The 25,921-nt window shown below is 47.7% G+C and overlaps 1 protein-coding gene and 2 long non-coding RNA genes across 6 annotated transcripts in view; 2 read left to right on the plus strand and 1 right to left on the minus strand.

The window, feature by feature from the left end:
* LOC102745532 (uncharacterized) overlaps positions 1 to 8,368 on the plus strand; it is a 29,383-nt gene extending 21,015 nt beyond the window's left edge. Inside the window, exons 5-8 of one of the 2 annotated variants that reach the window (XM_081827330.1) lie at positions 141 to 374; positions 3,295 to 3,515; positions 4,733 to 5,009; positions 5,846 to 8,368. In XM_081827330.1, the coding sequence (XP_081683456.1) occupies positions 355 to 374; positions 3,295 to 3,515; positions 4,733 to 4,776 (285 nt within the window). In that variant the 5' untranslated portion in view covers positions 141 to 354 and the 3' untranslated portion in view covers positions 4,777 to 5,009; positions 5,846 to 8,368. The remainder of the gene's footprint in view (positions 1 to 140; positions 375 to 3,294; positions 3,516 to 4,732; positions 5,010 to 5,845) is intronic. The other variant, XM_081827331.1, reaches the window with a different exon arrangement.
* Positions 8,084 to 19,174, minus strand: LOC145722782 (uncharacterized). Of its 2 annotated transcripts, none has more exons than XR_014147312.1 (2): positions 18,563 to 19,174; positions 8,084 to 10,505 (listed from the first exon to the last, which is right to left on the minus strand). It is a non-coding gene; the product is annotated as an uncharacterized LOC145722782 (long non-coding RNA). The 2 variants fall into 2 exon arrangements; XR_014147313.1 differs by having other exon boundaries at positions 15,867 to 19,174.
* A 31-nt stretch (positions 19,175 to 19,205) lies between these two features.
* Positions 19,206 to 21,436, plus strand: LOC115939963 (uncharacterized). Of its 2 annotated transcripts, XR_004074739.2 has the most exons (3): positions 19,206 to 19,361; positions 20,141 to 20,567; positions 21,223 to 21,436. It is a non-coding gene; the product is annotated as an uncharacterized LOC115939963 (long non-coding RNA). The 2 variants fall into 2 exon arrangements; XR_014147314.1 differs by having other exon boundaries at positions 20,141 to 21,436.
* Positions 21,437 to 25,921: the final 4,485 nt, after the last annotated feature.

Consider the following 25,921-nt stretch of genomic DNA (forward strand, 5'->3'; position numbering starts at 1 on the left):
CCAATCAGGCATCAATGTAGATGCTAATTTCTGAAATGGTGTAAGAAAACAAAGGAAATCAGTAGAAAATCTGATTTCTATTTCCTTTTCTTCTTGCATCATTTCCTGCTAGCTCCCACCTTTCTTTCTTTATTTATAAGGCGAATTTTCCTCACTACTCTTTCCCCTTGGATTTTCCCTGGAGTGCCTACACAAGTTGTTCAAACATGTGACATCACGTGGGTCCGCAGTGACGGCTCATGGAAAAGTAGGACATAGCTGACTGATGGTGATTGAGTACCAGGAGATGGTGACACCGCACGAGAGCAGGGACCTTCCTGCTGAGACACTGCTAAACCTCAGGGAAAACGGAAAATGTCAAGAGTCACCTCCAGGTAAGAAGCAGCTGTAAAAAGAAACGTAAAGTGTTTAGCAGACTGTCTTTTCAAGTTGAAATGTTAATAATTGCCATCCTTTATGAGTCAGCCATAGGTCTAGGAGTCTCCCATACACAGCATCTAATCTTTACAGGATTACTCAAGGTGAACATTCTTATTCACACTTTACAAATGAGACTGGAGTTCAGAGTAAGATTAGGGATTTGAACCCAGCCTTGACCCTTCCTCCCCCCCACCCCCATACCACCCTTCCTTCCACTTCAGACAAGAAATATAAAGTATTAAAAGCTGGCCTTGGAGGATGTGATTGATTTTATGTGTCGTTTTAGCTGGCCATGGTGCCCAGATATATGGCCAAACATCCTTCTGGATGTTTCTGTGAGGGTGTTTCTGGATGAGAGATTAACGTTTACATTGACAGATGAAAGCAGATTGCCCTCCATAATGGGGGTGGTCCTCATCCGATTAATCGGAGGCATGTGTAGACCAGATAGACTGACCTCCCCTGAGCCAAGAGGAATTCTGCCAGCATTGAGCATTCAGACTTCAACCCCAGCATCAGTGCTATTCCTTGGGTCTCCAGCCTGCAGATTTTGGAGAAAACAGTGTTCGCAGAGATCAGTGCCGGTAGATCACAAACCGAAAGAACCAGAGAGGAAGTGAAGTTGATTTGCTTCATGTGTGAGGAGTAAACTGCTCCTGCTCCCGGTACTAAACTGCTTTCCTGCATCTTCAGTGGTTTCTCTGTGAATGGCACAGGGGGGTAGTGAGCTAGGTAAAGAGGCTGACGCCAGAGTAGTGTCCTCTCCCAGTGTGTAATCGCGCATCCGTGGTGGAGGTCCTCTTCCTGGGCTTGTAGGGGGACAACTTTCCCCAGGCTCCTTTGCAGGTAGGGGTGATGATGTGACCGGTCAGTGAAAGGTGGGTGGTATGATGTAAGCTACTTCCTGGCTTGGCCCACAAAATTTTCTGTAGACCTCCAGCTCTCTCTTCACCTGTTCCCGCCGCCTGGGAAGTTCATACTCAAAATGAGTCGACTAGAAGATGGAGGAGGGTCACCTGCACCATATTCGACATTGTATGAGCAAGAAATAAACCTTGAAGCACATCAACTTGCTTCCTAGGCCGGTCTGTCCTGACAAAGGCAGCATCCATTAGCCTCCGTTGGTTAGAGGAAGCTAGGCTGCTGGAACAAAGAGAGTCAACGATGCAATGTTGTTAAAACAGAGCAACCGACTGATCTGTTTGCACAAGCTGGGCCAGTGTGATTATTTTTGCAGGTGTCTCAGTTTGGATGATAAATTATAGGGACGCCCTATTTAAGGAAAAAAGAACTTTAAATCTCTCTCACTTCCCAGTCCAAAGTGAGCACTGTTGCCTGGCAGCTTCAGTCCTCTGCAAGCTTCAGGGCACTGCTGTCATCTGGATGGTTGGAGCTGAGCTGCTGCCATGCTGAGGTTGTCATCAGCGATTTTTTTTTTTTTGAGAGAGAGTGAGTGTGCTCAAGGGGGGGAGGGGCAGAGGGGGAGAGAGAGAGAGAGAAAATCTCAAGCAAACTTCATGCCCAGTGCGGAGCCTGCCACAGGGCTTGATCTCATCACGCTGGGATCGTGACCTAAACCGAAATTAAGAGTTGGATGCTGAACCAACGGAGCCACCCAGGCGCCCTGAGTTTTTGACTTTTTTTTTTTTTTAAGATTTTAGATATTTATTTGACAGATAGAGAGAGAGCACAAGTAGCGGGAGTGGCAGGCAGAGGGAGAGGGAGAAGCAGGCTTCCTGCTGAGCAGGGAGCCCGATGCGGGGCTCAATCCCAGGACCCTGGGATCATGACCTGAGCTGAAGGCAGTCGCTTAACCGGCTGAGCCACTCAGGCGCCCCAATGACTTTTTGACTTTTTAATCTTCTGATTCCTATGGTTAAAGAAAGACCAAAGTGGAGGCCACAGTTTGAATATACCCCTAGCCCAAGCACTCTTAGTCATGTAATTGAAACATAAAACTGTCCTGATTTTTCAATAATGCTGATTCTCACCTTAACCAAAATTAAGCTTTCTTCACGTCAGCATAACCTATAGCTTCTTACTCACCTACACACACTTAAGCTAGAAGGAATATCAGTTTCTAGAAACCAATCACAAGAGAAAACAATGTATTTCCTCATGCTAAGTTGCCCTGGAACAGCTGAGAGGTAGGCGATAACCACTTTCGGTTTGAAGTCGTCCTGTTCACGAATAGTTTGTTTTCTGGCTCAATAAAATATTCATATCAAGTAAGTCTCTCTGGATTTTTCTCTTGACACCATTCTAGACTGTAAGCACAAAGAGATCAGAGTCCAAGGCTTTTTGTTTCTTTTTTATTGTTACGTTAATCACCATACATTACATCATCAGTTTTAGATGAAGTGTTCCATGATTCATTGTTTGTGCATAACACCCAGTGCTCCATGCAGAACGTGCCCTCCTCAATACCCACCACCAGGCCAACCCATCCTCCCACCCCCTCCCCTCTAGAACCCTGTTTTTCAGAGTCCATCGTCTCTCATGGTTCGTCTACCCCTCCGATTTCCCACCCTTCATTCTTCCCCTCCTGCTACCTTCTTCTTCTTCTTCTTTTTTTTTTTTCTTAACATATAATGTATTATTTGTTTCAGAGGTACAGATCTGAGATTCAACAGTCTTGCACAATTCACAGTGCTCACCAGAGCACATACCCTCCCCAGTGTCACTTCTTATTTTGAGATCATTAGATTCATAAGCAGTTGCAAGAACAGAGATCCTTTACGTAGTTTCTCCATAATCGTAACATCTTGCAAAACTCTAATATAATATCACAACTAGGCTGTCGATAGTGGTACAAGGCCAAGATCTTGTACAGATGTCCTCAATTTTACTTGTACTCACGTGTATGTTATTTAGTTCTGTGCAACTTTATCACGTGTCGATTTGTGTGACCACCACCACCACCGTCAAGACGCAGAAAGGCCAACTTCGCTTCTGTTCACTCTCCCTTCCTCCAGCTGCCAGAGCAACGTCTGCCACAAAGAAGACCCTCCGCAAATGCTCGTTGAGTGAATGGATGAGTGCTGTGCTAGCGAGGGTTCTCAGAAGCCGCAAAGGAGATGCAAAAAGCCGCCAGTGTAAGTGACATACATGCAACAGTCCAGAGGTAGGACTGCTGGGGTCCTACCATGTGCCACTGGGCCAGGTGTTGCTGCAGCCCACCGTGTCCTGGGCTGGTGGGCGGGGAAAGTCAGGACATGCCCAGTCCTTCCAAGTGCAAGGCCTGGAGGTTGCACTCATTGCTTTCCCTCACATCCTTCTGGCCAGAACTGAGTTGCAAGCACATATCAGGCTACAAGGGAGATGGAGGTTGATGGTGTTATGGGGCTGCCGTTATTCCTCCCCTCCCTGCGCTTGGCAGGGCTCCCCAAGGCGGGGGGTACTCCCCTACCCCACTGATTTCAGCTCTGGCCAGGGGAATGGGGGCAGAAGTGACAATGTGTCCGTTCTGAGCCGAGGCCTTAAGTGGCCTCTCATGTTCCTCCCCATCCCACTGGCACAGGGGCCACCCTCCATGAGAAGAGCCTGCTGCAGGAAGCTAGGGGTCCAGAGGATAAGACAGGTGGAGCCCCCCTAAATCTGTTCATGGCCTGAAGCAGAGCTGCAAGAAAAATAAGCGGCTTTTTTGGTGGGGGGAGGAGAAGCCACTGAGATTTGGGGTTACTTGTCAGGCAACATCATTGTGGCAGAACCTTCATGCAGTGGCCATGAGGTCAGCCTTCACTGAGGAGTTCTACTGTTAAAGAAGGCAAGAACATGGGGTGCCCGGGTGGCTCAGTTGTTAAGCGTCTGCCAGGGTCCTGGGATCGAGTCCTGCATCAGGCTCCTTGCTCAATGGGGAGCCTGCTTCTCCCTCTCCCTCTGGGTTCTCTCTGTCTCTCTCAAATAAATAAATAAAGTCTTAAAAAGAAGGAGGAGAAGAAGAAGGGAAGAACACACATTAGTGTACCATGAGAATTCCGTGGGGATGAGAGGGGTCCTTCCTGGACAAAGCAGAGACCGCCCAAGCTGTGGAGGGCTCAGTCTGCATGAATATAACGTAAGGGGGAGCACGTTCCTGGAACTCTCTTGTGGATGGAAGCACTGGAGATGGGCTGACCTGGGCCAACTGGAATGCTGAGAGCACACCGGGAGCCCCTCCGTCTGTGCCTTAACGAATAAAACGGTCATATTAAACAAAGTTTGGGAAGAGTTCTCTCTGCGAGGCAAGAGGTGGTGCTAATACTAGAAGCCTGAAATAAATGTGTTCCACTGTATTAAATCGTTAATCAGTGTCTGTCTGTTGCCGGTATAGCTGGAGAAAGCTGCCATTCTGGTCTGCATCCTATACAAGATTAGGAATGCACAGGAGGACAGCTGCTGCATCTGTGGGATCCATCAAACTTTACCTCTAAAGGATCATTTCTCCAAGGTGCCTCGGCTCCTCAGCACTCACAATCTGCATGATAAATGCAGCCTTTTAAAGGAAGCAGTTCTCCGTATTACTTGCTGACTATTCTGCCAAGAATTCGGGTGTACAGACTCGGCATTGAACTTTTTCTACGTGGGAAACTGCTAGAAATATGCAAGAGGTAAAAAGCCTTTGAAAGCACAGCGATTGAGGGGTGAATATCCATTCTGAGGTAGATGAATTCGTCCCTGATAAAGTATTGGCTGCTTATTTGAAACTGAGGAAAATAAAACATAGCTTAAAACATTTCTTCAAATACAGATACAACCTAAATTTTATCTAGGTTGTCTTTGCTTGTTTGTTGTTTGTTGTTTTTTTTTTTTGGTATTTATCTTCCTACTGTGTTTTGAAAATCTAAAAACACTTAAAAATGTTGAAAGACTAGAACCACAAATGCTTTCCATCTAGATTCAATGGTTGTTAATGTTTTACCCTATTTGCTTTTTCTCCTTCTCTCCCGCCTCCCAACATACCAAAATACACCAGTTTTGAAAATAACTTACTAATATGACATCATGATCTCTAAATACTTCAGCACGAATCTCCTAAAAACAAGGACAATCTCCTATTTAACCACAACGCCACCATCACACCCAAGAAAATTAACAATCATTCTACAATCACAACTAATATCCAAGCCATATTTACATTTTCCCAATTGTCTCCTAAAGATTTCTAGGCAATTCCCCCATGATCTAATCAAGGTTTGTAGATTCCACCTGGAGGTTCATCTCGAAACTCTCCCCCACTCTAACTTCAGTTTGGTTTTGACCTATGAAGCTGATTTTTCAAGAATCCAGGCCAAGTAACTTAAAGAAAGTCACCCTTTCTTCATTTGTCTGATTGTATCTGGATGGTGTTCTTTAACATTTGCTTTTAAGCCTGTATTATCCTTAAAATGGAAGTTAGGTCTGGAGACTCAATTAGGTTTAGGTTAAACATTTTTTTTTTTTGCAGGAATACTTTGCAGGCATCTCAGAAGAATGTTCATGCATCGGGTTTTTCCACTAGTGGAGATGCTGAAGGTGATGACTTGGTTGAGAAAGTGACTGCGAAACCTCCACGGAGAATGGTCTGCCCGGAAACGGAGATTGAGGCCAAGTTCACAGGCTAATGTTCTATGACAGATGCAATCCTATGACTGCAAAAAAGGCGGGGGAAAAGAATTGAAGCAGAAAAGGAGGGAGAATGAATGCAACATGGTTTGTTGCCAAGCTGGTCATGGTTTTGTAGGCAGCCCCACTTGGTCACGTGGGGCGTCTTTGGAGGTGCTCTGTGCACCGTTTCATATGGGAAGAGTTGTTCTCTGGCACAAAGCCCACCGCGTGTAAATGGCCCTGTACTTCTGGATTGTTTCCAGTGCCCCTGGGCAGCCACTGGGAAAGCCAGGGCTTCTGTGGGTCCCACTGTGTCTGACTTGGGTATGGAGCTTCTGTAGATCTTTCCGGTGTAACGACAGCCTTGCCGAAGCACAGATGTCCATCATTGTAGGAGGTGAGGTGACGAGATGGAGCCTGGAGCTTTACCTCCATCACGGGGACCTCACCAGGGCAAGCGGGTCCTGAGAGGCAGGCAGGCAGGACCAGACAGACGCATCTGTGGGAATGGGCATACACTGGACCCAATGCCCAAAGGAACATCTTTCTCTTTGAAACTAGTAATGATCTGTGGAGTGACAATTTGCCCCTATAGGAATATCCTATTGCCCAACTATTTTTATGTACTGGTTTTTTTTTTTTTCTTTATTATTTATTTGACAGAGAGAGAGATAGAGCAGGAACACCAGCGGGGGAGTGGGAGAGGGAGAAACAGGCTTCCCACGGAGCATGGAGCCCGATGCGGGGCTCGATCCCAGGACCTTGGGATCATGACCTGGGATCCTGACCTGAGCCGAAGGCAGATGCCCAACGACTGAGCCACCCAGGTGCCCCTGTACTGGTTTTACTACCCACTGATTATTCTTGCCTGAACCACTTGTTACATCGGGAGTTGCAAGGTATGGGGCTAGTCGTTCCCACTGCAACTGTACTAGGCTGTCATTTCTTCTAGGCTCCTCCGGAACACAACTAGGAATATATTTATGTATACAGGGATATATATATAGGGATTATTATATAGCGATTATGTATCTCTCTATATAAATATATACATTTTAATTTCCCCTTCTTTCTTACACAAATGCAGAACACTGTATATTCTTTGTCTCGATTTTTTTTTTAAAGATTTTATTTATTTATTTGAGAGAGAGAATGAGAGAGAGCACAAGAGGGAAGAGGGTCAGAGGGAGAAGCAGGCTCCTCGCTGAGCAGGGAGCCCGATGTGGGACTCGATCCCGGGACTCCAGGATCATGACCTGAGCCGAAGGCAGTCACCCAACCAACTGAGCCACCCAGGCACCCTCTTTGTCTCGATTTTTTTCTTTTAATAACATATACACAAGGAATTGTTCCGCACTCATTCATAGATTTAAGTCAAATGCTAAAATCCATTAACTATTTACTACATATGTGTGTCCAGTGTATTAGTCAGGGTAGGCCAGGCAAGGTTGTAGTAACAAACAAACCCCCAAGTCTTTACAAATAAAGTTTGGCGTCTTGCTCACATAAAGTCCTGTGTGGGGTAGGACACCTCCTGTGTCTTAAAGCCATGTGACTTGGAACAGATGTCCCCCATGGTCACCAAGCTGAGTAGTCATGCCAGAGCCCAGTCCCGCGGCCCCAAGCCAACACAAGGGAGGTTGGAAATGTGTCTCATTCTTCATGAAGAGGAAACAGAAATGGCATTTGGTGAGATATATAGTATTGTCTCTGCCACTCCAGACTTCACGTTCATTCTCTCATGGAAATCCCACCACAGCTCTACAAGGGAGGTACTTTTATTATCCCCATCTTACAGCAAAGGACACTGAGGCTTCAAGCTTCTGTATGCCTTTCAAAATCATAGTGTTCCTGTGTGTCGGGATTAATTTCAGATCCAGGTATATCTGGTACTGTCCATTTAAAAAAAAACAACACAGCAAACCCATTTCATCCATGCACAAAAGCAAAATTCACAGAAACGTTGGAGATCAGAGCGAGTGGTGTAGGACAACAAATATTTAGGCTTAGGATTAAGAAGCTATTTCTTACCAAAAAAGTGCAAAATAAAAATGAAATCCCTGGAACAATAAAGACTAAAACATCACAGGACACAATGTTTCAGTAACACTGGATGATAAAACAGCTTTATTTATAATTTCTGAATCAAGAGCTAATGTTATACACATTTCTTAATGTACGAAGTGGGACTGTAAACATTTTTTTCTTCCTCTTCCTAAGTAAGAGCATTGTATGTTCAGTGCATGAGAGAAATAATGACTCTTTCAAAACCATTTGGGATAGTTCTGGGGAATTAAGCCAAGTGAGCTCCAGAGATTTTAAAGTTGAAAAATCTTTCTTTTAGAGGAAGAAATAAATAAAATTTAAAGTCTTTTGGACAGTGTGTTTAGTCCCACATTATTTATTATATTTGTATACTATCTATTATTAGATTTATTGCCTAAGATTGGGTGCAACAATGCTGGATCCCAGTGTATGTTTTTAGTAAGTGATTGCGGCAAAATGAACAAAAGCCACAAAACTAGGAACTCCACTTCAAATGAAGCATTGGCCATCCATATACGCAAGGGACTGCAGATTCCATGAAAAGGTAAGGTGGTTCTGGAAGGTGACTGTTCTAGAACAAGGCAAAGCTCACCCTTGCCTGTGAGTGTGAAGCAAACTCATCCTGGCTGTTGATCCATCTCAGTTTTCACGATAATGCCCTGCAAGCATCAACCTCTTGTCAGTGGTTTCCAAACATCTTGGACCCTAACTACGGTAAGAAATATTATTAGCCGTGTATTCACACAGCCACTCACAGATGCAGTTTCATGAGACGTAATACAAGCAAAACACTCTGACCCTCTCCCCTCAACCTACTCTAGCCCCTCCTTTCCCCCAAATGCGGGCATGCTTGCACTCATACCCTATAAGACCGGCGGTGTGAAGTCCCTAAGCTGTCACTGCTTACTGCTTTGGCTGGCCAATCAAACCAGCCTGTGTCAATTACCTATTCTCTCTCTTTGCTCCACAGCTCCCAGAAGGAGGAGAGGCTCAGTGCTTGGAGAAGGTACTGTCACCCCAGAATCAGTAACCAAACCCTGCAGCCTGGAGGACTCAGTGCTATTTATAGAAGCTGCCACTACTCCTTTAATTCCATCCTCACAAATGTTCAGGTTCACTTAGCATGTTGACACATCACTAGGATTGCCAGATTTAGCAGAGCAAAGCAAGCAAACAAAACCAAGACGCCCAGTTACATTTGAATTTCAGATAAACAATAATTCTTTAGTGTATGTCTTCTTTTTTTTTTTTTTTAAAGATTTTATTTATTTATTTGAGACAGAGAGAATGAGAGACAGAGAGCATGAGAGGGAGGAGGGTCAGAGGCAGAAGCAGGCTCCCCGTGGAGCAGGGAGCCCGATGCGGGACTCGATCCCGGGACTCCAGGATCATGACCTGAGCCGAAGGCAGTCGCTCAACCGACCGAGCCACCCAGGCGCCCTTAGTGTATGTCTTCTGCAATAACAATAATTCCTTGTTTATCTGAAGTTCACATTTAACTGGGTGTTTTGTTTTGTATCCGACAACCCAAGTGGCTGCACACCCTGTTTCCCTTTGAACATCTTAAATCTTAAGGATAGATCTAGGCTGGACAGGATGCAGGCATTCCTCTTGGGAGGGGGAACATTCTGGCTTAGCCTCCTTCTGCTCTCCTCAGTTTTAATTGCTGGCGATGTACCCCACAGCCCCCTTCAGGGTTCTCCCGCCCAGCAGTCACCCTTGGATAGGCAAGGTTGCTCAAGCCCTGCTCCTGGAGTCTCCATAAGGGATCCTCTCCGTGAGGGACAGCCTACAGGGAGGACAGAGAATTGCGTCCTACTCCACGCTTCCTGAGTGCTTCCAAGTCTATATATCTCGAAGATACATGCTTGCCTTTCCCTCAAAGCCTCTTCATCCCCTCAGGATTAGCACCTTTGGACTTGGTGTTTCTTCTCATTACTGCCCCCCGCACACACACACCACCCCAAGACAACTGGTCATTGCCTGAAATTGCTCACAAATGGATGGTTTAGGGAGGTGCTGGGATCTTCTCTGCCTCTGTGCCTCACGTTTGATCAACGGCAAGAATAAATCTCACCTCCCGATAAAGGCTTTGAGTCTGAGTAATGAGCTTGGGGGCCTTCCAGGGCCTCCCTCCGTGGCTTGGGTTGGGTTGTGAGGTAGTCACTGTGTTTCTTCAATGGGCGGTGAGCAGCACAAGGACAGGGGCTCCACATTTGTGGAATTAGTACATGAAGGAGAGTCTGCTGCAGGTGGACAGAGAGGGGCAGTTGAAAAGTATGGGCCATGATCCTTGCCGTCCCTTCCTTTTGCTTTCTAAGACCTTTTCAGGAAACACACCTTCCTCCTTCTGATTGCCGAGATCCATCAAGACTTGTTGCCCAGGCCACAATTTCTTCCGGGGCCTTCTCTCCCCTCGTTAACACTTACTTATCCAGACCTTTCTGCCAGGGCCGTCTGGGTTGTCCCAAGTGCTATTAAAAAAAAAAAAACAACAAAACTGATGTCCAAATGGCTGCCACTGGGATAAATCTGCAATTCCCTATTAAAAAAAAAAAACAACAAAACCCTCATAGACGTTTATGAAGTTCTGCTATTTGGGGCTAGCACTGTTAGGGTCACGTAAGGTTAAGACACAAGTACCTGCATTCAAGACTCATAGTGGAAGTCAGGATTTGAATACATTGCAAATCCCTTTCAGGACGACCCTAAAAGACTAGGAGATAATAAGATGCCTTTTACACGGCTTCTAAAGCTCATCTAATGATGTGGAATCAGAGCATTTGATCAGATTTTCCCTAAAGTTTCCTTCCTTGTCCCAAATAGATTGTTCAAATTTTATATAATAAAATAACAAGATACTGTGTTCACTCTGCGCCAGGCAGGATTGCTGGCAACTCCTCCGGTCTTCGTAAGAATACCACGAGATCTTCGTTTCCCCCTCTGCAGGTGGGGCAATTTAGGCGTGGGGTTGATAACCAGCCCACGCACAGCACCCCACGCTGGAGCTGGTATATAAACCCGAGGCAGCAGGCTGCCACGTGCACACAACACACGTCCATCCTGCGTCTCTGCAGGCCTTCGCGCAGGCTTCCCCACACTTACTTTTCAGGTTGCACTTCCTTGCGTTGTAAACGGGGAGACCATATACTGTTCTTGGAAAGCCTCTGCTATTTTCCATTACCCTACAAACTGGGTCCTCTGGGTTCAAACTGGCACAATTTTGCAGCCCAGTTGCTAACATTTTAGAAACTATGTATCTATGGAACAATGGCTGTATCTCTTTTTAGGGATTTGGTTTACTGGAATCTGTAAATTTCACTCAGATTTTAAGCCCAAAGTCCTGCCTCATTCACTAGGTCATGTTTCTTTCCTCATTTACTCAAAATTGATCAGGTTAAGTCTGCAACGTTCTCTGTCTCTCTCCTACCCTTCTTTCTTGGTTTTGATTCCACAGCTTCCCAAGCAGGGTTTCCACACCGCGCTTCACTAAAACTTTGGTTTCCTCAGTGGCTGCTCACATCTAGTTACATCTTACAGCCGTTCACCGTCCACTCCAGTCTCCGCTGGGGGCTGGGTGGAACTGAAGAAGAGGGGAAGGAGTAAGACCAGAGACGACAGCTGCACCGCGACGAATTCCAACACAAGGCAAAGAAGAACCAGTGCTGACAACTACCGTGGTTTCAAGGAGGGAGTGGCATTTGAGCTGGTAATGGAAGACTTCCGAAGATTTTCTGGGGGAAAGAGAAGCACAAAGTAGAGCCCAGGCTGCGGGAGGGAGATGAATTCGGAGTCTCCGTGTCCCTCAGAGCAAAGATCCCTGGTCTCTTCCCTGGAATGAAGTGCCTAGGTATTGTCAAAGTCCAGAAAAGAGTAAATTATTTTTTTTTCCTTGGGATATTCTCCTCACTCTAGGTTGTAGCTGAGTATATCTGATCTATTTAATACATATGTGTATGTATAAAATAGCATACAGACACAAACACACACCCAATTCTCTGCTGAAATTCCAGTTGTTCTTTCCCACTCAAGAAAGCATGTTAAACGCAAGCATGTGGGGTGCCTGGATGGCTCAGTAGGTTAAGTGTCGGATTCCTGGTTTCTGCTCAGATCACGATCTCAAGGTCAGGGGATCTAGCCCCGTGTCAAGCCCTGCATAAGGCTCTATGCTCAGTGCAGAGGCTGCTTCAGATTCTCTCTCCCTCTCCCTCTGCGCCTCCTACTTGTGTGCATGCTCTCTCTCTAATAAATAAATAAATCTTAAAAAAAAAAAGAATGCAAGCATGCAATCCTGGTATTTCCACAGACATGATCTCACACGGGTCTGATTATTCAGCAGGGTCAATCATCTGAAAAGGTCAGCCCTTTAACAGGTACTAGGAATCAATCAGTGTGTGACACAACACAGAGGTGACTGCCACGCTGCAGTGAGACATTTGGGAGGTGCAGGAAAGGATTATTAACTCCCAGAAGCCTGTAGCTTTCTTTTTTTCCTTAAACAGCTTCCAGATGATTCCTAACGAGTGTTTGCAGGGGTGCTGGGCTGCCTTTAACTTACATTCTTCCAATATTCCAAAGTAGCCTATGGTGGGGGTGTGGTGGGGTGGGGGGAAATGGGGGGACACATGTGGACACCTTGTCCCAGAGTAAGATGGAAAACAGTGAATCACACATCTAGCAAAAGATCAGAGATGGTACTTTGAAAGATTTATGTATGTCCTTTCCTTTTTATGACTAATAAAGATCATTACTAAAAGTTATTTAAAATGTTTCCAATAATTAGAAATGGTTATTCTGGTTTAAAACCCATTTCAAAAAAGATAAGGGAATTATGATAAGGTTATAATGATAGTTTGGGGGTAATAGTTGTGATCGTCTTCTCCCAAGTACTTTGAACGGCTCCTGTATGAGGAGCTTTGAAGGATTTGGTTGGGGTGTGTGAGAGCTGGTCGCTGCAGTCAGGACCTTTAGAGTCCAAGAACCCTGACACAAAAACCAGCGTAGATTATAAGGAGTAGGAATATTCCTGTTTGAACTTGGCTCTGCTTGAAGTAAAGCATGCATGACCCCAAACCAGGAGTTACTCTCTCCTTCCCTTTAAGACCTTGCTGGTGACCCACTGAACCCCTGGAGATATTCCGGATTCATTTCTTTTGTCCCTCTAAACACTTCTTCAGTACTTCAGTTTTTTACTTGAAAATTTCTTTGTTCTTTTTGAGAATAAGTCTCCTCTTTCCCTGTGACTGATACATCCTGAAGGCAAAAGGTACTTCTGTTTTGGACAGGGCTCCCTTGACTACTCCCTCGCCCTCTCCTCCGCTCTCCCAGCTACACCCACCATCTGTACTGGCTCGGTACAGGGAAACAGCCTCCTGGCATCAGGAGTCAAGGTTTCTCACTCACTAGGTAACTGGACAACCCTCACTAATGGAGATGGTCTATGGAAATGCTGGCCCAAGCTGCTCTTGGTTTGAATGCAAATTCACAGATTTAAAAACAACCCAGTGATAGTCAGAACTTGTAATTGTTAAAGAAAGGAGTTTAAAGGCAGACCAGCTTTCACTATGGCCTAATCATACTTTGAGAGCCCTGAAAAAGGGACAGGCCAGATGAGAAACAGGAGTAGCTTCCTAAGGGGGCAAGGGGGAAGGTGGGCCTCAGGGCTTTCTCTCTTCTCAGATGGAGAGGGCATTAAGTGATCTCCCACGAAAACTCAATGTGACCACCACCCTGGCACTTTCCGATTGCTATCTGTAAACTTCTAAACCCCATAGATATTTACATTGCTGTCTGCAGTTTTAAGAGTTCTCACAGCCTTGGTTTCATTTGATCCTCATGGATACCTTGCCAGGGGTGAAGGATACATTTCATTATCTGCACCTTGGAAAAGGTAACCAAATCTTCCACCACAAAAATCAGAGGAACCAGGAGCCGAGCTGGCATTAAGCAAATTACAAATTTGTTTTAACTGAATTAAACAAATACAGAAATATATGAGTGTTTTAAGGTAAACAGGTCTCTGCCCTAAAGAAACTCATAGTCCATTTGGGGAGAAATGTTCAAAATTAAAATAATTTAACAATACAATTTAATAAGGAAAGACCAGATACAAGAGGGTCAGTGCATCCTTCACTGTGAAATGAAATGAAGAAAGTGCTATGATTCTAAGTGTACTTCAGCAGCTTTCATCCCATAACTGAATTGAAATCCCCAGTGTACTTCACCTGCCACCTAACCTTCATCTCAAGTCTCTGCTTTATATTCCAGGTTTTACTAGAATTCCTTACGTGTCTATCAGAAGTCCAGCTTTACACTTAGCTATGGTGATGTCTGAGCTTGTCACATCCTCTTCAGTCCTGTATTTGCAGTGCAACCTCTGGTGCTCCGCACCCTCCTGCCGTTTTTTTGTTTGTTTTTTGTTTTAAGCCACAAGGAACATGAAAAAGGGAGTGCGGGATATCTGTGTTCAGTGTTCCAGAAAAGCCCACCTTCACCTCCTGGATTTGCTGAAGGGAGTAGAGTTTAGAGAATGGTGTGGTGACTCATGAATCAGATACTAAGAAAGACATTTAGGAGGAGGGTGTTTTAGGAAAGAATACCGACCTGGCCAAAGAGAGAGTGAGAGAAGACAAAGCCAGAACATGCCCACAGTCAGGACTATCTTCACCTGACAGAAGAATCATGGTGTGATAATTATGTGCGTATGGAGAGGGATAACTAATAGGGATGACAGATCATTTAAAATTGAGATTTCCAAAAATCTAGGATGGCACTGGGTATCAATGCTCTCCAGAAAACACAAATTGTCCCCAAACGCCTCCTCCTTCATCTGGGGATTCTGTGGCCTTTTCAGTGGAGACTATGGTCTTGTCTCCTTATTCACTCCTTATATCACATTGGCAAAAACAGATACAAAAGTCTCTAGTCTACTCCTAAGTACTAATGTATTCTGAAGGCAGAGCATGGGCAGCAAGACCAGACTTCTGGCCTAACACCTGCAATGTGTCAAATGAGCACAAAGACAGACTTAAAAGGCAAATAACAAACTGGGAAAAAATATTGGCAACATAAGTAACAATATTTTATAGTCTTTTTTTTTTTAAGATTTTATTTATTTATTTGAGAGAGAGCATGAGAGGGGGAGGGTCAGAGGGAGAAGCAGACTCCCTGCTGAGCAGGGAGCCTGATGTGGGACTCGATCCCGGGACTCCAGGATCATGACCTGAGCTGAAGGCAGTCGCTCAACCAACTGAGCCACCCAGGCGCCCCTTATATTATATTCTATAAAGAGTTCTAGCAAATGAGTGACATGAATATAAAGGATAAAAGTAGGCAATTCACAAAAGTGACATAAAAACAGGTTCCATGCGGGATGCCTGGGTGGCTCAGTGGTTAAGCATCATGATCCCAGGGTCCTCGGACTGAGTCCCGCATCAGGCTCCCTGCTCAGCGGGGAGCCTGCTTCTCCCTCTGCCTGCAGCTTCCCTTGCTTATGCTCTTCCTCCCTCTCTCTCTGACAAATAAGTAAATAAAATGCTTTTTTTTAAAGATTTGATTAGATTAAGATTTAAGATTTTAAGATTTGACTATCACTGGGTTGTTTTGTTTTTTAAGATTTGATTATTTCTGGATGTTTTAATTTTTTCATTTTGCTTATTTATGGTTTACTGTTTTTCTGTAATGAATGTCCATTTCTTTTATAATAATTTTAAAAACCGGGTAATTACATGAAAATAAAAGGATAGAAGTAAAGGCATTAATAATTCTGAATTCACTGGAATTAAACTGTAACTGATCATTAATAAATGAACAAATCATAAAGTGCTAGCATTTACCTTGAATTAATTAGATTTAGTTTTTCTGCCATCAGAAGTAATAAGGTCTAGAATAAAAAGTGACTTGAGTTATAGAAAAAAGTCACAATTCAGGCATTACCTGTCTTTGAACTGTGAAATCTGTACCTGTTATGTTTTTATATTTGTGGGGCCTAGAAGACATTTGGAAGGATATCCACTAAATTTAAAAGCGGTCCCCTTCAGCAGGTGGGATTAGAGGAGGAAGGAAGGTAAGTTTTTCTTGACGCTAGTCTGTATTGTTTGACTTATTAGAACAAGCATGCAAAAATCTAAGTATCTTTACAAAGCATATTATGAATATTTAGAAATATGAACAGTATCTATGGTATGTTGAGAAAAAAAAATCAGAATGCAAAATATACTAGATCATGTATCTACATGTGAGAAAGGCCTGGGTGGGAATACTCTATCATGAAAATAGTTGTTCATTTATAGCTCATTTATTCCACAAATATTTGTTGAGCACCTACTAAGGGTCAGGCACTTGGGATATAGCAAGGAATCAAGTAGCCAAATATGGCTCCCCTCACGGAATTTATATTCTAGCAGGAGTAGACAGTCAGTAAGTAGCAAGCACAGTAAATATGTTAGTTGGTAAGTGAGTGCTGTGGAAAAACTGGAGCTGATTAACATAGACTAGCACTGCTGTGAGTGAGGAGGAGGGTTACACGGGTTGGTCAGGGAAGGCCTGACTGAGGTGACATTTGAGAAAAGGTTTGAAAGAGGTGAGGGAGTGAATTAGGCAAATATCTAGAAGAGCTTTATAAGCAGAGCGGACAGCCCGTGTCAAGGCCCTGAAATGGGTTCAAAGAAAACCAACGAAGGCAGTGTGGCTGAGTCAGAGATAAGCAGGGCAGTTAGTTGGTGTTGGGCTCTGTAAGGAGTTTGGCTTTTTACTCCAAGTAAACTGGGCAACCACTGCGTGGTTTTAAGTGGAGAAATGCCGGGATCCCTATGGCTGTTGTATGGACATTAGGCTTTTGGGGGAGGGGCAGTATTGCAGAGACCTGGTTGTTTGGGTGAGGGATGCAGGGTGCTGTGGGGATGCTGAGGTGTTGGATACTAGATATAGTTTGAATGCAGAGTCAACAAAATTTCCCAATTGGGTAGAGGATGTGAGAGAAGTGTATGAGGATGGCTCTTAAGGTTTAGGCCTGAGTGAAGGAAGTGGAGTTGCCATTAACTCAGATGAGAAAGACAGCTGGATGGAGGTTTGAGCTGGGGAAAGAACTTATTTGTGGACCTGTTATGTTTGAGTGTAATAGCAATATAAACTCTGTTTTAAGAATGTTTCTAATATTATGATGACATCTTTCCAAATAAATCATTTCAAGACTCCTGATTCAGCAATTATTACGTTCCCAGTACTGAAAATATGCGTTAGTCACTGCTAGTAATCTGGAGAAATCATGGGAACGGAAGATATGCCAGAAAACTGGAGCCTAGATTCCAGTTTTCAAAAACGGGGAAAAAACCGAGGGCTGCAAATCCGTCCACAGTCCTGGCAATATTCTGGAACATGTGAACTCCAAAAATCAGTTATAGCTCCTCTTGGATTCAGCTTGGAGTTGAGCAAGTCAGACCAATATACGTAGTAGGAAAAACCCAGGCTTTCCTTCATGTCTTCTTTCCTATTCTATAGAACTCTTCACTTCTGATAACTTCTGACACCAAATATGTGAGGTTTTTTTCCCCCCAACCTAGCCATTTTCTCTGACACCAGCTGGTTGTCTCACAATTTAACTCAATTCTGACACTATCTACCTGGAGATAGCTAGCATCAGATCCCCCAGTCCCAAGAGACTGACCACACTTCAGATACCAATCACATGTAGCGGGTCCCCAAGTTACCCACAACTTCTGTCTGACTTGGCTCCTCCCCTTGGATTTGATTATTTGCTAGAGCAGCTCACAGAACTCAGGAAAGCACTTATTTACAGTCACCAATTTATTAAAGGACATAATAAAGGATACAGATGAACAGCCAGATGAAGGGATACAAGAGGGTGGGGTGTGGGAGGGTGCCAAGTACAAGAGCTTGGAACCAATGCAACCACAGCCAACGACCAAATATTAGAACAGAAGATGCTCCTAGTGCTCTTATCACTCAGGAAATTCCGAGGGTTTTAGGAACTTTGCGCCAGGAATGAAATGAAGACCAAATATACATATTCCTTCTTATAAATCGTAACATCTCATAAGGTAGGCCAGAAGACTGAAGCCTAGGTTACCGTTTTCAGAAAGGAGGTAAAAACAGAGGCTGCCAGTCCGTTCACAGTCTTGGCAAGAGTCTAGGGCATGTCATTAAGGGGAGGACACATGAACTCCAAAAACGAGCAGTAGCTCCTCTTGGATTCAAGTTGCACTCAAGAGCAAGTCAGGCCAAAATATTTAGAAAAAAAGGGGGGGCGGGGCCATTTTGGGACTTGCAAGTCCGCCGCAGGAGTGGGAAGGTTTCTTCGGACAGGTCTCGGGCGGCAGCCCCGGGCGGTGCTGCAGGCCGGGGGCTGGGGGCCGCTGCACCGCCCTCCGGCCCCTACGGGCAGGCTGCCTGCTGCTCGGGGCTGCGGACCAGGCATCAGCGCCGCGCGCACGGATGCTCGTGGAGCGCGTAGCACGGCGGCTACAGCGAGCACAGAAGGCGGGGGGGGGCGTTCATTCTGGAGCGCTCTTACCCTGTCCCTTCTCTTTCCTCACCCAAGGAAACGTCCTGCTGGACGAGGGAAGCCGCGAGGAAAAGTAAGCGATGAACACAGTGAAACTTCCCTCCGGTTCCGCGACGGCGCTGCCGGCACAGGAACGGTTAACGCAGGCCTCGGCGCTTCCCGCACTGTGTCTCGCCGGGGGGACCCACAGCCGCAGGGCCGAGCTGCCGGGGCCTCGGGCAGCACCGGGTCCGCCGGCGGTTGCTAGGCGACCGGAGGCGGGCCGGGGGCCAAGCTCCCCTGCCCCCTCCCGCCCCAGTCCCACCCCGCCGGGCCGGCCGGGCGTCGACGCCCGCGACCGGCGAGGCGCCGCGGCGCATGCGCTCCTCCTACGGCGCGGCGCGGAGCGACGCGCTCCCCTCGCCGCCGTGCTCTGTGCCCCGCCCCCTCTTGTGCTGTCGCCCCGAGCTCGGTTCTCTTCCAGACCCGGGCCTGCCCACACCGCGTCTCCAGTCTCGTGGACAGTGCAGACCCGCGTCCCGCGCTCCCGCGGTGGCGGTGGTGATGGGCGGGGGGGGCGAGCGGGGGGGGCTGGAAGAATGAGGCGGGACGAAGGGAGGGGGCAGCTGCCGCGGACTCACTTCCGGAGCACGGGCGGAAGTGGCTGCGGTGGATGGGGGCGGGGGAGGGAAGGAGCGCGAGGGGAGGGCCCGGCCGCCGGGGGTCGAGGGGGTGGGGCCTGGGCCGCTGGTCGGGACCCGGCTTGGGGCCTGGACTCCGACCTGGGAGGGCCACGGCTTCCAGCTGAGACCAGGCGGGCGGGAGCCAGGTAACGACCCAGCGCAGATGGGGTGAGGGTCGTCCGGGCGGTAGAGGGGTGGGGGGTCAGAGTCTAGGAGGGTCGCAGTGTCTCTCCCTTTCCCCGTGAACACGGAGCGCGGGGCTAGGAGGAGAAGAGTGGGAGGAGTTAAACTGGGGGGGGGGGGTCATGTGAACGCCACGCCCCTACAGGAAGGAAGGGTGTGTGTGTGTGTGTTTAGGAATAAATTTAGAAGGGAGGGGGCGACGGTGTGTGTGTGTGTGTGTGTGTGAATAAACTTAGAAGAGAGGGGGCGACCGGGGTGGGCTTCCCAACTGAGAAACTGGAACAGTCTGCAGCTGTTGCCGGCAAGACTCGGGCCTCTCTTCAGGAGAGCGCGCTCAGTGGCCCTGGGAAGGAGTTTGAGATTAGGAATTCCATCCCTGGCACAGTTTTGGAAGCAGAGGGGGAGGCGAGGGTGAAGGGAAAGGAGCAAAGAATGCATGTGGAAGGTGCCAGCGTCTGGGTCTGGAATGGATTTAGTTCGCTCTGGGAGAGCTGACCCTGCGATTAAAACACTGAACACTCTAAGAAGCTTGGGAGATGGAGGAGATTAGTGTGTGGCAGTAACAAGACAAGAGGGAAGCGGAAGAAGGATGTTCTTTTCTGTGTTTCTTAGAAGACAGTCTGCATTGATGGTAGAGCAGGGTAAAGGAATCTAATTTTTTTTAGGTAAGGGACCTGGTCTTAGGAATCCATTTGGGTATATAATAGATTGGAAAGTGTCGTAATGTTTAAATATTCCACAGGTTAACACTGAAATCAGCCTTCTGGCCATGCCGGTTCTATGGCCTGTTTCTTCTCATGAACCCCAGCAGAAGACGGACCGGCCAGTCCTCACAGTGGATGACTTCCCTTCCCTGAGCAAGAGATGGGATAGAACCTGGGATCTGCCCAACACCAGACTCTGGGCTTAATAAGCCAGCTGAATGAAGGAATGTAACAGACCCCTGGGAGGGACACTGAACCCTGCAGTGGGGGGGGAGGGGCGTGGACATACCCCTTCCCCCCCAGACTCCTCCCCCTCAGAGTCCACTCAGCCATGGACTTTGGACCTGGATAAGAGGAGAGAAGCTGCACTTTGTCTGGTGTATCTGATTTGGGATTCTAAGTTTTGGAAATGGAGTGCTGGAAGGGGGTTTGATGATCTCCAGGGGAGCAGCTGAGAGAAGAAAGGTAAGGTTCCTGCCTCACTTCCCATGGGGTGTCTGGCTAGTGTCGTGCAGAGAATGTTGAGTGGGGCAAACCCGGGGACGCTGCCATTTAGGACGTGCCTGATGAGAACCCTACCCTGATGGGTACCCAGGAAGCTTCACCTCTGTTCCACTCTCTCAGGGTGCAGACGGTTCCCAGCCTGTCTTTACCCAGGCAGAAGGAGTACCTTGTAAGGGGTTGTGTGCAATGCAGTTGTGAAGTTAGGCCTACGAGAACGTGAAAAGGATTCAGGCTTCTGAGGAGAGGTTAGATGAGAGATTGGATTATTTATAAGGGCCAACACTGAGTCCACACATTTTGGGCTAAGTAATACTCTAGGATGGATTACCTAGGCAGAGGCAGGCTGCTGTGTTTTGGGGGAACTAACTAATAGAACTGCCGTGGGGGAGGGTAGAAGATGGTCTAGATAACTTCCTAAATTGTCTCTCTTCCTCCTGCCTCTAAAGGGGGTTTAGGCCATGAAACCTTATGCAGATAGCGGAGGAACAGAATACAGGTTTGAGATCAGTTGAATTTTTGTTCTAGCTCTGACTTTCTTAGTGTGCAACCCTAGATATATGGGTTAAGCTCTGCCATGTTCTGTTCACCTGTAAGATGGGGATAACTAACTTTACAGGTCCCTCACAGGTTGTTACAGGAAGCAAATGAAATGACAGATTTTGAAAAGTATCCAGGGCCGTGTCCATGGAAAACAGTACCATTGACGTTGCTTCATGATGCTTGTATAATTAGTACATCCAAAAAACCTCTGAATTAGGAGTTCTGTTCTTTTATTGAATTAGTGTATTGGCAAAAGCCTTGGATGTCCTCAATTAAAAGCCTGGCCTGAATTTGTCTCATCTTGTTCCTGTTAAACAATACCTGGGACCATCAAATGGTGGAAAAGGTGTATGGGTCCTAGGAGAACTTAGATGGAGGGATTCTGGTCCTCAGGGCTCTCCACACTTGTGATAAGTGTCCCTCTTTGGGGTAGCAGATTAAAGAGGGGTGGAGGAAAGTCCAAGTCTCAAGGGCCAAGTGTGTGGTTAGGAGACGGAGCTCCATTTCTTGGAGTAAATGCTGGGCCTTTTCTTCCTGTGCCATATCCTGGTATTCTCTCCTGCTCTTGAAGATGACAGTTTTTTTTGGACTGCCATCTCTTAGCCTTTATATTTTTGCAGGCTCTCTTTCCAAAGACCTGTTCATAGTTACCTTCTCACCTCCTTCCTGCTCCTTCCTTGAACTCCAGTTTACCTACGCCAAGATACCTGCTTTTCTCAGTGACAACAAACAGAAAGGAGGTGTGTTGGGAATTTTGATAGTGGGGTACGGTGGCCTGGGGGCACAGGGCAGGAAGCTTGGCTTCTAGCATCTCCTTGCCTCTTACTAGCTGTGTAATACCTGGAGCTCACATTCATTGGGGTTGGCAGCAATAACTAAGGTCATTTGCAAGCTGAAAATCATATATTTACAACTTGTTTCTTTTTTTCCCCCTCCTTCACCAGCCCAGTGGTGAGCTGTTCCTTCTCTGATCTGAGGCTGGCTTGGGGCAGTACCTTTCAGCCCAGGCTTCTACTTCAGAAGGTACAGATTTCAGGGTGGCATGTCACTTCCCCCAGCTTGGCCCAGCAAATTCCTGGTGCCAGTCCTTGCAAGGGGTATCTGGTCCCAGAATGCGTCTGCAGCCCTCATCTTATCTGGAAGGCCTGTGAGTGCACAGAGTTGTGCTATATTTATATGGCACTTATGTTACGTGAAGTGTCCAGGCTGCTGGGTCACTTTTCTGTCACCACACTGTTGTAAGGAAGAGAGAGCAGGGATTATTTCCCCAGTTTGATATGTAAGGGGAAGCTACAGAAGCCTTGAGCACAAAGGGCTTGCCTAAGTGTGGACAGGCAGATACTGTGAGGGCCATCTGCATTCTGCTGCAAACCTTCAGGGAGGGGAATTCAGTGCCCCGTCAGACAGCCTCTCTGGTAAGACCTTTCCTCCCTAGACTGAACCAGAATTCCTCTCCCCTGTCATTTTCACCGAAAGTACTAGTCCTGTGCTCTGCCTGACCCTGTCACAAGATAGCCTTCTCACAGGGGTTCCAGGATCTCAGACCACTCAGCCAGGACCAGTGATAGACTTAACCAAAAGCTGTGGATGTGTTTTAACTGAATTTATTCATACCATTCTGTCATACAAGAGGAATTGTATGTGGCTATAACCAGAAGTCTCATCTCACAGACATTGCTCACTGGTCCTTGTATTAATCTTTTCTCCTTTCTTTGTTCTTGATGAGCTGTGTTTCTGGGTCTCCAAGGGGTGTGGGGATGTTGGGAGAATGGGAGAGGGAAAAATAGACACAACACTGATTTAAAACTTTGATTTTACTTCTTCCAGCCAAGATCTGTCTTTTAAGTTCAGAGCATGAATTCGTTCCAAATTGTAAAAAAATTCAGGGTATCTTAGGTATGGTTTATGGGAAGGCAATTGAAACAATTTTCACTTCCTTCTCCTTATCTTTCCAGTCCTCTTTTGGAGGTAGTGGGGGTGGGCAGGATACAGTATTTTCGCTTCTAATTCTCTCTTGTCTTGTGATCAGATCTTCCTGTTTCTTCCATTTTCATATATCCCAATTTCAGTTTCATTCCCAGAATTCAGGTACCTAGCTCCTTGTTTCTGTCCTTCTTCCCCCTTCTCCCCTCCATAACACCTCCTCATGAAATCTCCATCAGAAGCCCAGGGCCTCTTTTCCCAGGTCAATGTGGCACCTATCACCCTGGCTTCTTACCTCTCAGACCAAATGTTTTCTCTTGTTTCCATCCAGGAATTCAGCCCAAACCAGTTCTCTAACCAGGCTCTTTCTGCTTGGGACAGTCCTTTTGCAGCCGGGGAATTTCTACTGTTAGATCTTCCTGTGAGCCTTGGAATTTCAACAAAGGATTGTTGAACGTCCAACATCATTGGATGTTGAGTTCTGGTGCACAAACAGTTCCCCATTTTGTCCCCATTGAACTGCCTTCGATAGAGAAGGATTATTATTAGAGGTGGGAATGTGACATCTCATGGGCTGGTTGGTCTGCCCCACTTTTCAGCATCCTCCCATGTCCTTTGTCCTGGAGGGTGATTTTAGCTCCTGATATCTTGTATCTACAAACCAGTATTTCCCAGCTTTTTACACTTTTCGGAATTATCATTTTCCTTCTTACTTTGACATGGAGTGTGAGTGTGTAGGTCTCCCGTATCCCCCAACTCCCTTCGTAAGGAAAGCATAAAGAGAGGGCAGAGATGCAGAGACAGTGGCTACTGGCTGGCACATGGGCGTGGGCTTGCATTTCCTGCCATGGTCCATGAAGTCAGCTCAGCTGGAAACCTTGGGGACACACACACACACACACACACACACTTCCAGCCTCAGTGAGGTGTCAGCTCTTTTCTCACTCTGCTTCTTCAGGGCTAGGCTCCAGCTGCTTCTGCCAGAACTTCCCTGCTGCCCCACTGTGCGCCTGTCATGCTGGACATGCAGCCATCTGAGAGCATTTGCACTCAAGGGTGTGTTAGTGGAAGGAATGAGTGCAGAAATGCCTGGGTCTAAAATCTGGCCATACCCCTCACTAAGTCTTGGGACCTTCAGCCAGTTGGCACTTATTCTGAGATTCACACCTCTGATGTGTAGAATGGGATGATAATGCACACTCTGCAGAGCTGCTGGGAGGGTTCTGCATGCGGAGGCCTCTGTGCACTTGGTTTATTTCCTTAGCCCCAGGCAGGGGGGAGCCTTTAGGGCACGCCCTGCCTTTTTGTGTCTCTAGAACCCTTCATAATTCCTGGTTTCCTGTAGAAACAAGTTAGTGAGCGGAATCAGTCAGTAACCACACACTGCTAAGTTCCTGCCTGCTGTGTCGAACACAGGAGGGAAGTGGGTTGTGGGAGGGCCTCGTGCCTGTAGAACGAGTCCTCATCACTTTGGTAGGGCTGGCCCTAGACTGGGTGTGCCTGAGTAGCCAGTAGTTCTCAGTTCCCCACCCTCACTTCCCAGGATCAGACACAGACAAGGCTTTTCCTGGGGGCTCCCTCACCCCCTTTCACAGGGCTACCACATCATCCTGAGATTAAGTCTTTTATTCCTTAGGTCTCATGGTTCTTACCCCAGGGACAAGTCTGTCCTGTGCTCCTGTACTCAGAGTGGACAGGTCTCATTACCCACCTGGAAAGAAAAAAAACAAAAAAAGTAAAAAACAAAAAGAACAACAGCTGTCCCCCTTCTGCTTTTGGCAGCAGGTGTTTCCTCTCTGGCTTCTTTTTTGGCACCTTGGTTCTTGTTCTCACATCCCTGCACCCTGTGGCCCCTCTGTTGCCCCAACTCCTCCCTCCCGGAAGCTAGAGTTTAGCAGGTTGATGAGCGCTGTCCCCAGACCTTGGCCTTGGATGTGGTGGACGCACCATCTGGCTGCCCCGCCTACCTCAGGCAGGGCTCTCCCCGTCAACTCTGTGAGGCTCCGGCTCGGGCTGGGGAGGGCAGGACTCCCGAAGTCTCGACCGGACCGGGTTGAGGGGTCGGGACTGAGAGCAGGCAAGGGCCCAGTGTAACAGCTGTCAACACAGCGCCTCGTGAAGTTCAGGACCCCGCAAAACTTGCGATGTCCGGACGGCGGGTACCCGCCGCGTCGGGCGGAGGAGGCGGGCCGGGGAAGCGGGGCCCCCGGCGCGTGCGGGCGGCCGGTCCCGCCCCTCGGCCTCCGCGCCCCGCCCGTCCCGGGGAAGGGCCACGTTGCTCGCCTGGCGGGCCGGCCCGGCGCGGGTAGGAAGGGCCGGCCGGGAGGAAGGCGCCGGCGTCCGCGCGAGCGGTGGGACGCGCCGGGGCACCGGGCTCGTTCCCCGCGCCCCGGGGCCGCCCAAGCGCAGGTCCGGGAGGTGGGGAGGACCTGGTGAGTAGGGGCCCGAACGCCGGCGTCCGTCCGTGCTGAGGCTTGTCCCGGGGAGGGGATGGAGGTCCGACCGAAGGAGGCCCCGCGGGAGCGGAGAGGGCGCTCCCGGGGCTCGGGTCCCGGCTTGAGAGGCGGCTCCTCTGCGAGCGCCGCGTGTCCCCCGACAGCCCGCGTGCCCGGGAGCCCCCGCGAGAGGGACCCGGCCCGGCCCGGCCCGCCCCGGGTTTCGGCCGCGCACCCCTCCCGAGCCGGGAAGTCGAGCTCCGCGTTCCGTTCTCGGAACCCCGGGCCTCCAGCTGCTGGAGGAGGGCGGGCTCCGCGGGGAGCGAGGCGGGTGTGCAGCTCGGTGGTAGGGCGTGCGTGGGTGCGGGGCCGGGGGAGGTGGGAGGTGGGATTGCCGCGGAAGGTTTGGGGAGCGGG

The sequence above is a fragment of the Leptonychotes weddellii genome, chromosome 7 (assembly GCF_054177405.1).
Source record: "Leptonychotes weddellii isolate Sample4059 chromosome 7, ASM5417740v2, whole genome shotgun sequence".
Lineage (NCBI taxonomy): Eukaryota > Metazoa > Chordata > Mammalia > Carnivora > Phocidae > Leptonychotes > Leptonychotes weddellii.